General features: G+C 36.2%; 1 protein-coding gene across 1 annotated transcript; it reads left to right on the forward strand.

Moving 5' to 3' along the window:
• The first annotated feature begins 141 nt into the window (after window positions 1-141).
• Window positions 142-14,504, forward strand: LOC107088629 (equilibrative nucleoside transporter 2-like). The gene is made up of 13 exons (XM_015380929.1): window positions 142-250; window positions 3,656-3,714; window positions 3,801-3,882; window positions 3,962-4,101; window positions 4,210-4,349; window positions 7,372-7,506; window positions 8,089-8,186; window positions 8,300-8,375; window positions 8,481-8,578; window positions 8,741-8,849; window positions 10,797-10,882; window positions 11,509-11,702; window positions 14,055-14,504. Exons 2-13 carry the CDS (start codon window positions 3,677-3,679, stop codon window positions 14,164-14,166), a joined length of 1,308 nt encoding a protein of 435 aa, XP_015236415.1. The 5' UTR covers window positions 142-250; window positions 3,656-3,676; the 3' UTR covers window positions 14,167-14,504.
• The last annotated feature ends 93 nt before the right edge of the window (window positions 14,505-14,597 follow it).

Below are 14,597 nucleotides of genomic sequence, written 5' to 3' on the forward strand. Positions count from 1 at the left end.
TGTGTGTGTGTATGTATATGTTAGTCCATCACGAACCACGCTCCATATCAGTAAGTGGCGGTAATGCTACTAAAAGTTTGTTGCCAACCGCCAATAAATCCAAGAAGAAGAAGAACCCCCAAAAAAAAGAAAAAAAAAAAAAGCGCAATCTTCACAAGCGCCAAAAAAACCGGACTTCATTCAGTTCTTGGCGGGTCCAGGTCTTCTCTAGACCACCGACTGAAAACAGGAGCTCCTCATCCATCCTCAGGTAAGCTGCTTCTCTGTCATAATAACATTTATTTGAGGTATTAGAATGAAGGGGTGTCCATGATCACAACTTAAAACTTTATCAATCCTTCATTTTTTTTCTATTTGTCATTTGTACGCGTTGTTATTAAAAGAAATATATAATCAAAAACAAATATTCGGCAGATTTAGAATTTTTTTACTAATTTTAAGCGTTAACCGGCTTCAAATCAATTAGATTTAATCTTTAACTACATTTTTCCTCTACATTTATAAATAATTTGTGACAAATATAAAAAAAATATTTTTTTCCTTTTCACTTGAGAAACGTTTTTTAATCTAGACGGGCAGTTTTTAGGCTGCTAATTGAAATAAAATGTCATTTAAAGACTTTTTCCTTAATAACGTGGACGTTGACTCATCTAACATGTGTAGATTAGTCAACTTCCTGTTTCCTTTTTATTTTACCGCCCAAAAAAAAAAAAAAAAACAGCCCGCTTCTATCATAATCTGTTTAGAGAGTAAGGATGGTTGTTGTTGGGGAAAATATGAACATATATGTTTCCTCCTGGTCCAAATGCTGTTTATTTAGCTCCAATTGAAGCAAAAACCTCCCTGTTTATTTGTCAGGTAATTATTTAAAGAAAACCCCAATAAAATGCTGTATAAAATTGTTACAGTGCACAGAATTATATATTAAAACTATGTATATGATGATAAATATATGCTTTCTTTGTTTTACTTTTACTTTGTTTTGTTTTAATATTTCAGTGCATTTCACTGCATAGTTACCTGATAGTGGAAGGCTTTATTCTATCCTGAATCAAGTTAGTGTCTATTAAAAAAAAATTATAAAAGGACAGACAGCCTTTATTCTGGACTCATGGTCCAATAAATATATAAGATAAAAATAAAACAATACAGGTAGAAAAGTACAACACAAGAACAAGTTACAATTAGATTTAAGGAGACAGGAATACTAGTGTCTCCACAGCTTAGTATTGGATTACACTACATTTGGTGTCACTAAGTGACAAGATAATATCGCTGCCAGATGCATTTAACCTACAGATAAAATTATACATCGACTTTCGTAAAACAGCATGTAAGGTATTGACCCGCAGTAGTCCATCTTGGCCATTTCAAAAGTAGCTGCAGAGCATCATTATAGGCTGCCTGCAGCCTTTGCAGGCTGGATTTCTTTATATAGAGACCACAGATGAGCGGTGTACAGAGATACAATATGCATTAAAATGAAAGAAAGAAATGTTGATACAGAAAAAAGAAATGACTTTTTTCCTTCATGGTATTAATTTTGACTGTGATTGAAAGAAAACACCATATTTTCTTTATTATTCTGTATATATTTTATTAACCTAGAGAAGAAGCAGTTATGTTTGTAAACATCATTAGTAGAGAAAGGGATGGATTCTGGAGAAAGATCATTTGTATGGGCTTGTCTTGGGAAAAAAGATAAAGTCAACTATTCAGCCCAGTTAAATAAATGAAGATCGATGGATTTCACTCAGTCTGCATTTTATTTTTATATTTTCAAAGATGGAACAGTTCATCATTGGTAATCAGCCCTGTTCTGATCTAGGCAGCGTTTCTTCCACCTTACTTACAATAATTGGAAAGTAGTCAGAGTCAAAACAAATTACAGACACTTTGGTTAGACAGTAACATGTTATGAATAAACCTGGCTTGTTATGGGAATAATTATGTCCTGTCTGCAAACACCCCTCATTCAGGCATTGTTTGGCCTTGCAGGTGAAACAGACTGCAATGAAAAAAATAAATAGCATAAATCAGTATATGAAATAATAAAAATCTAAATTTTCTGATCACAGTGCTGTACTTCTGTTTTTACTTGATATTTTTTATAAGTTGAAATTGTTGAAAATAAGGATGACTGCAGGGAAAATTAAACAATGAAAGCAATATTTTTATTTACATGGAAAGTCTGATAAAATGTATGTTTGGACCCCAGATTGATTTAGGATTTTTCACAGTGGAAAGGCTTCCATTTCAGTGGATGCAGTCCTGGAGTTATGCTGGGATGGCATCTCCCTTTTTAAATGATCCCCCCCTTACCATCCCCTTGACATTTTATTACTGTGTAACATCTCTACTATATATTAACAGTAATGGCGATAATATTCAACTATCAACATTTGGTGGGCTGAGCAAAATAAATCAAATCAATAAAATTAAGGCCTTAATTGGCATAAAAATAAAACAGTCATGGGTACTTGTTGATGGCCTTTAAAGTTATTTTTAAGAGCATTAAATTAGAGTTACTCATTCCTGTATACCATGCATAGTGCTTTAGGTTAAGCATCCCTCCCCTTTTTTTTTAACACCTAGACAGGTGAAATAATTAATAACTAGAGTAGGGATGCACGATATTTGGATTTTGGCCGATATCCGATATTTTAAAACTCATGTAGCCGATAACCGATATTAAAGCTGGACAAAGATAAGTAGTCTTTGAAAACAGCAGTTTTGTTATCCATTTCTGACACTTTGAAAAATAGTATACTCAAATATATTTTCATATGCTGATATCAAATTGATTTTTAAAAACGCGGTATCGATCTATTTTACTTTCAAAATCTCGTGAAATTTCATCGTTCTGTTACAAACTCTCGTGATGTTTTGCAAATTCTTCTGAGATTTTGTTAGTAAAATAGATCGATACCGGGTCAATATATCAACATATAAAAATATGGCAACATTTGGTGAATTTTCAGGGGATTTCGTAGCATAACGATGACATATAGCAATATTTCATTAGTAAAAGAGATTGATATGGTGTTTTTAAATGGCAATATATCAGCATATGAAGATATTGGGATATTTTAATGTAACAATATTTTTTCCCTCGTCTTTAGAAGTTTTTCAGTCTGTAAAAAAGAAGTTTTTGAGGAAGAAGAAGTAGTAGTTTTTCTTTTTTTAGACTTTAGAAACTCAGAAGCTGATCAAATATCGGGTTAAATATCGGTGGGGTGGCCGATGTCCGATATTCAGCTTTAAGGCCGATACCGATAGGGGGCCGATTATATTGTGCATCCCTAAACTAGAGTGGAAGTAATAAACTGATTAAAGAAAAATATTTTTTTTATTTATTATTATTTTTTTACAGTAATCAGAGCTGATTAAGGACAAATTTGCTGTTTTTTTCAGCCTCTGAATGATTTCTACTTCTCTATAAATGACATTAATTGAACAGCAGTGGATGTTTGGCTGTTTTATAGTATAGAGTTGGAAAAGTACAAACTAATAGTGAATATTTCTATATTTATGTTTTTCTTATTTCTACCAGCTCCTCATATGTTATAATCAATAGAGGATGACCCAGACATATAACCAGCAAATTGGCTCTAAATGCACAATAATATTTCATTTCTGAATTGTCTTCATGCAGTAGAGAGACAGAAGCAGCAAAATGTGGAATGAAAAGAAACAGAGTCCACCTTCTGATCGGTGAGGAAGACATCTTGTTTCTATCGATAAACCTTCGATAAAACGATCCCCTCACTGAGAGTTTAATTTTATTTTTTCATCTGCAGCAGCCATGCGGTCGCCGTCATCATCTTTATTCTGGGTGTGGGAACTCTGCTGCCCTGGAACTTCTTCATCACCGCCTCACAGGTGCTTTTTTTTACCTTTAATCAAAGCTAAGGAAAAATGCACATAAAGCATTTAAAATGTAAATAATTTTTTCTTTCAGTACTTTAATGAGCGCCTCAACGTTACCGACGGCACGGCTGACGATGTGCAGAAAGACTACAACTATGACAGCTGGATGTCTCTGCTCTCCCAGCTTCCTCTGCTCCTCTTCGCTCTGCTCAACTCTTTCCTCTATCAGTGGTGAGTGGAAAAACACAGACGACTCGCTCATATTTCAGGAAATAATTTTGTCGTATCGTGTTGTTCCTCGCCCTGCTTAAATGCTAACCATGCGCTGATCGCCTGCAGGGTGAAGGAGCGTCTCCGCGTGGCCGTCAGCATGGTCGTCATCTTCCTCCTCTTCGTCCTAACAGCCGCCCTGGTCAAAGTCGACATGCGGCCCGACACCTTCTTTTCGGTCACCATGGCAACCATATGGTTCATCAACAGTACGTTCCTGTAACCGTGTTTCTTTAACCGTCTGGGTCCAGATCCAGACGCGTGCTCAAAGAAACCTTTTAATTTGATGTCATGTCAAAGAAAATCTGTTTTTCCCAGGACAAAAAATAAAAAAAAGTTTTGATCTAGACTGGCAGGTTTTATAGGCTACTGATTGAAATCAAATCACATTTAAAGACTTTTTCCTTAATAACCAGATGCATGCTGGTAGAACTTTTTGTTCTGCGAACGTTTTGCATGAAACTTCTGCTTTGTTCTCAATCCAGGATTCCCATGAATCTGTAAAATCCTTGAAAGTTTGTGAATTAGAAAAAAATAAGNATAGTCAGTGCCGTTTACATGGCCTCAGTGGTCCTTTAAACCAATGAAACGAAAACATTCAAATGTATATTTCCCCTTTTGCAAATGACGTGCATCATATCAATTTAATTTTTACCTTCTTTGTTTTTAAAGCCAAAATGCATCCAAGCATCTGACTTGAAATGTGATGGAGCTGGGGGGGCAAATTTTCTCAGTCTCCTTCATATTTTGTTTACGAATGACTCGTCGCAGTATCCCGCGGCCGGAAATGCTTGTGACACAAAGCAGCGGGCGTCAACACATCCACAGCGACATCTGCTGGACTGGAAGTTGTATTGCACTTGGTTTGGCTGATGGGTGCCAACCATTCATGTGCTTTATTTGTTCTTTTTTTTATTTTATTTTTTAATAATCGATTCTTGCCTTCAAGAATCGATGCAGTAGATCACAAAAATTAGAATCGTGATGCATCGTCATGATGATTATTTTTGCACACCCTTAGTTATAAAAGACAGTAGGGGTGTGATCTGACATGGATCACCATATAATTTATCCCAAAAAACCAAGATGGTACATTGCAATTTTAGTGATGATGTAGCTCTGGAAAAGCTCACGACATCTTGTTGCTCTGCTGCGGCCGATGTGGCTGTTTGACGTGTGCGTCACACAGCATACATTGATCTGCACTCCTTAAAGGGAAACGCCGTTTTTTTTTTACATTGGCCTCTTGATTTAACGTTATTACATGTTTTTCTACTCACCCATCTGAGTTTTGTGTCATTTGGAGCCGTTCTAAAGATATTCCGTTAGGTTATATCCAAGTAACGTCTTCCTATGGGCAACGACTTGAAGGCACAAACTAAACTGTTAATTTATTCTTTATGGTACGCCAGCATTCATAACATGTAGGCGAATCACTGTCCCCCAGACATCCGCCGTTAGATTTTTCATGTTTATATTGTTTTTAAAACAAAGCGACGCATGTATGACGCTGCAAGGTACAGCAAGTGAGAGATGGTGAAAGCTACACTAAAAGATGTTCGATTGTTTGAACCATCAACACAACAGACTCAGGAGACAGGAAGAAGTTTGAAAGGTTAAAAAGAAAAGTAACAGTTATGACTGAAGAAGGACCAGGTTCAGGATTACGCCACGGAAGATGAAGTTTCCCCTGGAATGAAAGGAGGTGCATGAGTGAGGAAAGGAGTAATGAGAAGGATGAAGATGATGATGATGCTAGGGAGGGTTCAGCCAGGGCTCGGGATGAACAGAGGAAAGTTGGAGGCAGGCAGGTTGAAGGAAGGGTGGATCACACTCTACATAGGTTGTTTTTTCTTGCAATAAGTGCATTTTTTTCTTGAATTGAGGAGGTAATTGAGACACTTTGCCAATGGAACAAGACAATTTACATTTAAAATAAGAAAACACAATTGCATTGTCTTATTTCAAGTGCATATTATCTAATTATCTTATTTTAAGACTAAAAATACTAATTCCATTGGCAAACTATCCCATTTACTTACTCAAATTAATGGTAAATACACTTAATTTAAGGCATATTTTCTCATTTTTATATGGTTTTTGCAGTGCAGAAAGACTGTCAGCTGATGAAGGAGCATTCAGATATTGAGATGGTTGAGAATAAATGAGAATGAGGTCAGGAACATAGAGGTTGGTTCTAGAAAGTTTGCAGGAGAGCCGTCACTACCCGATCCGTCCCGGAAGCACGATCCGTTTCGGCTCATTCGCTCATCCAGATATACACCCTCAATTTTATTTTGTTCAGAAGACCTAATTTGACGTTTTCCCTCCCCAAAAAATGGTAAACATACTAAAATATAATTTTTAAAGGTTAATAATGTATTTCCTGAGAAAATAAATGCCTAAAAATCCTTTCATCACTCGTCTCTGCCGGATCTGCACCGGAAACGGGATCCTACGCTACTTCTGGAGGCCAATTTTTCGATTTAGTTTTATGTTTTCGTTTTAACCTTTTGGTATATAGTGCGTAACCTAAAGAAAGAAACAACCAAAATACAGATTAAGATGGTTTAATCATATTTTACCGGACTGATCTGAGCATGTCCCATGATGACGCCAGAGAAGCAGTTTAACTGAGAAAATGTAAAAAGCATCAAAATTGTCTCACAAAAGTCATAAAACATTTTTAAAAATGTATATTAGCATTCTTTAATGAGTTAAGGATAGGAATAAGTAATTTTAGTACCAGAATTACATTCTTTATGGAAACCCGGAAGTAACCCTGTGTACCAGCGACCTCTAGTGGAGGGAAAAGGCAGTGCATATGCAAAAAAAACCCCCCAGAACTTTGACAACTAGTGTTGATAAAACTCCTTCATAGGTGCAGGTTTGAATGGTTCAAACAGAATCATCACTTTTATTTAGTTTAGCAAATCCCCACGTTTGAAAAATGCTCAATAAAACTATCCTAACTTAGACTTAGACAAGTTTTATTCTCATTGGTGTACACAGTGTACACAGAACGAAATTTCGTTTTGAACATCTCTCATGACATTTCAATTTTTTAAAGTTCAGCAGTCATCAGATGTATACAACAAAAAAAAAGCAATGATATGGTAGTTTAGAGCATTAAATATATTTGGTGCAATTCTGCAGTGTTTTGGTTTGGCGTTGTCACTAACGATCAATGATTCATTCTCTTGTTGTTGTTTCTCATGTGTCTGTGTGCAGTGTTCGGGGCCGTGCTGCAGGGCAGCCTCTTTGGCGTGGTCGGCATGTTTCCTCCTCGCTACAGCACGCTGTTCATGAGCGGTCAGGGTCTGGCTGGGATCTTCGCTGCTGTCGCCATGCTGTGCTCCATCATGAGTAAGAACAGAAATACATCAAAGTTTCAATAAACCGTTATAATTATTATATGATAAAATAATGAAATACTTCTTTTTAGCTACACCATTATTGAATATGAGTAACATTCCAAAACACTGCAAAGATCGGGACTTTCTCTATCTTCATGGAAGTGGAAAGAGGGTAGTGGCTAAAAGAAGCAAGATAGGAGGGCAAAATGGGTTTAGCGCCACCGCAGCACGGGGGTCAAAATTGCGTCCAGGATCAAATGGATAAAAATAGGAAAAAAAACATGATCGATACTCTTGCCGACATGTCGATGCATTAGATCGTCGGCTGTTGGATCAATGCATCGACACAAAACGATTGTTATTAAAACCACTAATAGCAGCTAGCTGTTAGCTATTTTCTGCCATTAGTGATGCAACAATGCGAGTTTGTTTGAGATTTGTAAGGATCCCCAGCTGGTCATGATGCCTACAATGGATCAATTTCCTAATTCCAGTAAAATCACAAGTATTTTAGCTAGTTATGCTGAGATGACAAAACTAAAACTCAACACAAAACAAAAAAAACAAAAAACAAACACTTGTTTCTCTGCAGGCAAAACTGACACACAGTCTGCTGCCTTGGGATACTTTGTCACTCCATGTGTGGCCACGTTGGGGACTCTACTCTGCTACCTGCTGCTGCCGCACCTGGTGAGTCCTCAGATCTAAAGAAACCTTACTTGATCAGAACGTTATCACAGATGCATTTATCTGCACTTAAAGGGCATTCTATTAATGATGTGTCTATGGTCTTTGTCTTGCAGGAATTTGCTAATTATTATCTGAACAGAAATCAGGCTGATAAACTGGATCTGTCTAATAAGCTCATGAGCAGCACAGGTTGGTTTAACTTGGACTGACTTAAAGTCGTGTCAGCTGGTTTAACATTCCTGTTATTAAGGATGTGAGTGATCTTTAAATTATTTTGTTTTTTTCCCTCTGTAGACAAAATTGCCTTGAATGGCAACGTTAAAGACCTTGAAGCTAAAGGAGTCCCAGAGGACAGTGGTGAACGTTCTTCTGTCTTTGCCGTCTTTAAAAAGGTAAACTTGTCTCCTAAGAGCTTTACAGTTGAACCTTGGATGAGTTGACCCTGATTAAACGTCTCACTGTTCTGATTATGGCGAGATAAACCTATTTTTCTGAGTTTAAAAGTCCTTTGTTGCCTGGTGCGTCTCATTTAGCAGCTGTTTCCTGTCTGACAGATCTGGGTGATGGCTCTGTGCGTGACGTTGGTCTTCGCCATCACGCTGTCGGTGTTTCCTGTTATCACCGTCCGAGTGAAAACCGTCTACCCGGAGAACAGAGACTGGGGTGAGACGACATTCATCAAACAAAGGAAACAGATGTTATTATTTCAGGTCCCATGCACCCTTAGGCGAAGATATTATAATAAAAATACATTTTTTAACTGAACAGGGTTTCCGCGGGTCATTAAAAATTATCAAAAGTCGTTAAATTATTATTACTTAAATTAAGGGCATTAAAACTAATTGAATGTGATTATTAAATGTGGCATTTAAAATGCCTATTTAAAAATAGAAAAATGTTTATAAAAACTATTTTGTCAGATATATCATATGGAGGGAATATTTTGCCAACATTTTTTGTTTAAAAAAGAAAAAATAGCATGTTGTACACAATGTTTTGGCATTAAAATTGGTTCTAAGAGCGTTAAAAAGCAGCATTCAATTAGATTTAATCATTCCCGTATAAACCCTGATGAATTAAGTTGCTAGTTAATTCACTTTAGAATTTGCATGTAGTTGTTTTTATATTTTTCAATTTTGAGCTTTTATGATACATTACAGAATAATTGTTTACATTTTAGATTATGAACATGATTTTTGGGTAGTTTTAATATGTAATTTATTAAATGACTATTAGCAGGACAATAATTTGGTCATTTTTTAACAATTAAACATATTAAATCAATTAAACAGATGATGAATCAAGTAAAATACAGTTGGGATAAGCTTTACCTGATATATAATGTCTTTCTAAGAAGTTTATTGATTTTAAAATTGAAGTGTTAGTTACCTAGAAGGTAATTAATGTTAAACCTTACTTATTTTGGGTCTAGTTCTAAGATCAAAAAGCTGCTACCTGACATGCTATCTATCAAGGCTAACTGTGATTAGCATTAGACGCTAATAATGTATTTTTCTCTGCTCTTTCTACTTTAACTCTGTAGCTAAAGTCTCTAAAATGAGATTACATGAGTTAAAAACCTTTTTTTAAATTAAAGCTGCTTATCAGAAGCTTCAAACTGAAGCTGCGGTTCTTATAAGCTATCGCTAGGTTTAGCCAAGGCGGCCATATTGGATTCCAATTTATGAATGATCTCTGAAAGTAAGAGTCCAAAACAGATTAAACTCAGGTCTTCATCTACCTCAGGGATATTTTCGAGACTTTAGTAAAATAAATATATGTAAATATGTCGTATTTACCGCATGATCTAAATATTAAACTTTCAAATATGTCTTTCTCTGTAAATTGATATTATTACTGCAACAACAGTTATATTGAATCAAATGAAACTGTAAAGCCTCTTGGTTTTATTCAAGGTTTACAGGCTTTTTTTGAACAAAACTATTTAAAAAAAATGATAACCGTAGACCATTTTAACTTTAAGTAAATTTTTATGTTCGAAAACAAAGATGAAATAAGTTTTTTGGAAATCAGGACTACGTGTGAAATTGGCGTTTGCTGACGTCGTGATAAGGTTTAGACTGAAAAATATAAAATTATATTTAGAGTTTATGGTTTAGACTTAATAATAAATTATATTTAGAGGTTTTTAACTGGGAAATGTGAACTTCTGAGAAATAAACAAGGAAACATTAATTTCCAGTATATTTTATTTAACCACGCAGAGCAGAATATTTTCTTTCTTTTGCTTCAGGGATGCAACACATCAACCTTATTTAAAATGTACTCTGGAGCGGTAAATATATACCCATTTAATAAGAATATTATTAAAAAAAAGGTTTTCATATAATGTATGATTGTTTTTTGGAAAAGGTGCTTTTAATTTGTGCCTGAGTTACTGAATATGACTGTATAACATGTTGGCAAACTACTGTGCTAAATCAGTTTAAAAAATATTTTTCTGTGTATTTATTGTCCTAAAATCTAACACTGGCTGATTTCTTTCTTGGATGCGTTTCTACAGAAGCCCAGAGGAGACAAACCAAACCTAGATGGTTCCATGAGACCATGTTGTGATTTTTTTGTCTTTTTTTTTTGGGTGTCTTTCAGACAAAGTGTTTACATGTGTGTGCTGTTTTATCGTCTTCAACTTGATGGATTTAGCCGGTCGCAGCGCACCGTCGCTCGTTCAGTGGGTGAGTTTCAGACTTGCTTCTAGGATATTCCTCCTTTCTATCCAACAGCTGAGGCTGCAGCATATGTCGACTGCTGACGAAAACAGTGAAGTGTTTGAGAGGATCCTTTGAGGGAAAATTTTTACATAAAATTTTTAATTTAAGAAAACGGTTTGGGAAAAAAAAAAAGGTTTTATGGAAGCTCATTGGTAGAATTCCCTTATGACAGAAAAAAGGCCACGATTCACACCATTTTATCATCCGGAGGGGGGAAACATTTAATTACTAAACCAAATTCATACAGCTGTCTTAAACACTTCATACATTCAGCAATGCATCGTCACAATTCCGTTATCCCCCACCTTCAGTCCATTCTAGGCAGCATTTATAGTTTCCACATCGCACTGTGTGGATGCACGTGCACGACTGGACGCTCTTCCTGGAAATCTCTTAGCTTATGACCTGATTACGTGCGAGTCAGCCAGTAAGAACCCTGTTTTTGCCAAGATTTGTACGTGACTCCCAGTATGTAGACTCCCTGTTTACATGCTGCCAGATATTTATATTGTATAGTTTCTTGATGCAAGCTAGAAAGTTTATTAAAGCGTCGACCTGATTTCTGACTGAATCCACCGATGCTTTTGCAGCCGTCCAAAGAGAGCCGTCTGTTTCCTGTCGCCGTTCTGTCCCGCCTGATCTTCGTCCCACTACTTTTGATGTGCAACATCCAAACCTCAAAGCTCACCTTCCTCAAGCACGACTGTTACTTTGTTGTCATCATGGCGCTCTTCTCCTTCTCCAATGGCTACCTGGCGAGCCTCTGCATGTCCTATGCTCCACAGTGAGTACTACGCATCATAAGAGCCTCCCTTTTTCTCTCCGTCTCTCTGAGAGCTTTAGAAATAGCAGCACTGAACAAAAATATGTATGAAAAAGCAGATAAATGAAGCTTTGGGATTTAGGAACAGGCTACTTACTATTATTGAGGTGTACAAGGTTTTAAAAGGTGATAACAAGAAGGACAGATTTACAGAAATATTCATGCTCTCAAAATAAAAAATCTTTTAAGGCAGTTGTGACAGGAAGACTAAAGGTTCTGTTTTAAAACTGTCTGTAAAGGAGCAGAATATAGGCTAGCTGACTATTTAAGCAGGTAATTTCGGCCTTATGTCCTTCTGTTACTCTATAAATGATCCTTGAATGCACATTTTTGTGCAATAAACACTTTGCTGGATTAAGGAGGTTTTAGTGCAAAAAGTTTGCGTGTCTGTGTATCAAAATCAAAAGAATAGCGTTAACATTCATATAGCTATAGTAATCTGTATGTATTTTAACAACACTGAGAATAGTTTTTGATTTTCTGATAAGTTTAAAATAAATTAGTAATGTTTTTAAAAAAGTTTAGAACTAGGGCCGTGCATCTTTGGGATTCCCACGATTCGATTTTTTCCCCCGATTCTTTTAAATCCAAACGATTCGATTCAGAAACGATTAATTTACGATTCAAAACGATTCTCAGGATCTATTCCAGTCTGCTGGCATGAAAGAAGAGTACATTTATAAAGAAATTATAATTGTAAATGTTTTATTTACCTATTGCAATAATGTAAACACCGTAAGGTAAATTCTACCAACAACTCTGAGAACGGGGATTTGAAGGACTCCCCAAATACTTCACTTTACCGTTGCAATCTCTGCAAATCGCATCAGTCATGTCAAGCCCTTTCTTACCCGGGCCGGGTTGAAGGTAAAATCCAAAGTGTTTCCAAATGGTTGCTTTTAAAGACCGCAGAGGCGGTTGAATTTTTCTTTTTCTTCGTCCTCCGTACTTTAGCGGCAACAAACACAGTAGCTCACACAACACTACCCACCACTCTGTAGCCTGCTAGGCTAACGCTTGCATGTGCATAGCTCACGCTGCTCATTGGTTTCGCCAAACACTACGGTGCCTGATAAGGCACATCTGCACACACAAAAAAAATCATAAAAAAAAAAAAAAAATGAGAATCGATTCTGAATCTTTAAATGTTAGAAACGTGATTTCAGCTCAAATCGATTTTTTTCTTCCCTAACCCTAGTTATAACACCTAAAGAATGTCTTGCCACCCTAAACAGACCAGTTTTTATGTGAAATTTAATTTCATATGAAATATTTCACAATTTTGTTGCTTTTTTGCTCTGTAAGGAAAAAAAGTTAAAACAAGATGACATGAGGACATTAATTAATCTACTGGAAACACAAAGTAGGGCGGAAACAATTACTGAAATGATCCAAAACTAATTCAGTAATTAATATAATTAATAATTAGTAATTAATTAACTAGAGTAAAGAGACTGTAGTTCAAGACATTGAATGAAAGATCAACTCACATAGAGCAGTAATTAGGCTGAACGTGCAAAAAAATAACCGACTTCGCATTTAGATAAAAAATTGTCTTTTAATCTAAGCTTTATTCAGAACTCCTCAGGTTACATATTTTTAACGTCACCTAATTTAAATTCTGTATGAACATCATTTAGGCACCTTTGGCTGTTCAATTGTTAATCAGTTATTAAATAAAATCTCCAGCAGATAAATCAATTGGCAAAAATAATCCTTTGTTTCATCCCTAGTTAACCACAGGATGCACTTATAGAGGCTCCCAGTGAATAAAATAGAAACTAGTTTTTGGTTTCCATATGCTCTACAGAGCTGATAAGATATTTATCAGTCTAAAAGGGCTTTACATGCTATTGACTAAGGGATGTATTCATAGATAATTTGTAAAATTACTTGTTTAGTGCTGATGTGACCAGAACAACCTAAACTTTTCTAAAACCTGATGTTGGAAACCTAAAACTATTAGACAGATAATAAAGAGCTCACTATGAGAACCCAGCTGCACTAAAAGATAACAGTGAAAGGCTGCAAAATAAATAAATAAATAAAAAAATCCTATAAAAACTTTTCTTAAAATCTCCCAAATGTTGTTTAAAGCTTCCCAAATTTCAGTATCCATTCAAATAGATTTTCCCAAAGTGTTTAAAATAAGCATAATTTGGTGGAACTTTTCCAATCTGTTGTGTGATATTTTTGATCCACTGGCGCCACCTGCTGTACAACATGAAAATGATCAATATTGGAGCAAACAAGCTGTCAAAGTCAGTCAGCTTCATGTTGGCTTTGCTGATCAGACTCTTCTTCTGTTGGTAGGTTGGTGAGGAGCAGAGACTGCGAGACGGCCGGCACTCTGATGAGCTTCTTCCTGTTTCTGGGACTGGCTGTGGGAGCATCTTTTTCATTTCTGCTAGGAGGACTAGTTTAGACTGAGGGAACTTGGACATCCAAGAAAAGCACTTAAATTGCTCTCTGCTTGTATTTCTCCTGTTTGCATATTAATGTCTTAATTGTCCTGTCAGATTTTAAAGGTGCATAGTCACATTATATGCCTTTACAAAAACGACGAAAAACCATTTGATGATGATCAAATGGTTTTTGTTCACCAATCGTCCATCCTGATGGTGTTCAGTCCCGTTTGAACGGAAATCTAGTTCCTGCAATGTGGGATGAGCAGGCTTGAACAAACGTGACGCCATCTGCTGGCAGTACATCAGAACTAAAGTTGGTGTAGAGACTAAAGCCGGGCATACACTGTACGATTTATTTTTATTTTTTTTGCCCTTTTAGGGCCTATTCTCCAGTCTGGCGAGAATTTTTTCGATCAGGCCGAGTTTCCGCTCGTGTTTCCTGTGTCAG

The sequence above is a fragment of the Cyprinodon variegatus genome, unplaced genomic scaffold (assembly GCF_000732505.1).
Source record: "Cyprinodon variegatus isolate N-32 unplaced genomic scaffold, C_variegatus-1.0 Scaffold225, whole genome shotgun sequence".
Classification (NCBI taxonomy): domain Eukaryota; kingdom Metazoa; phylum Chordata; class Actinopteri; order Cyprinodontiformes; family Cyprinodontidae; genus Cyprinodon; species Cyprinodon variegatus.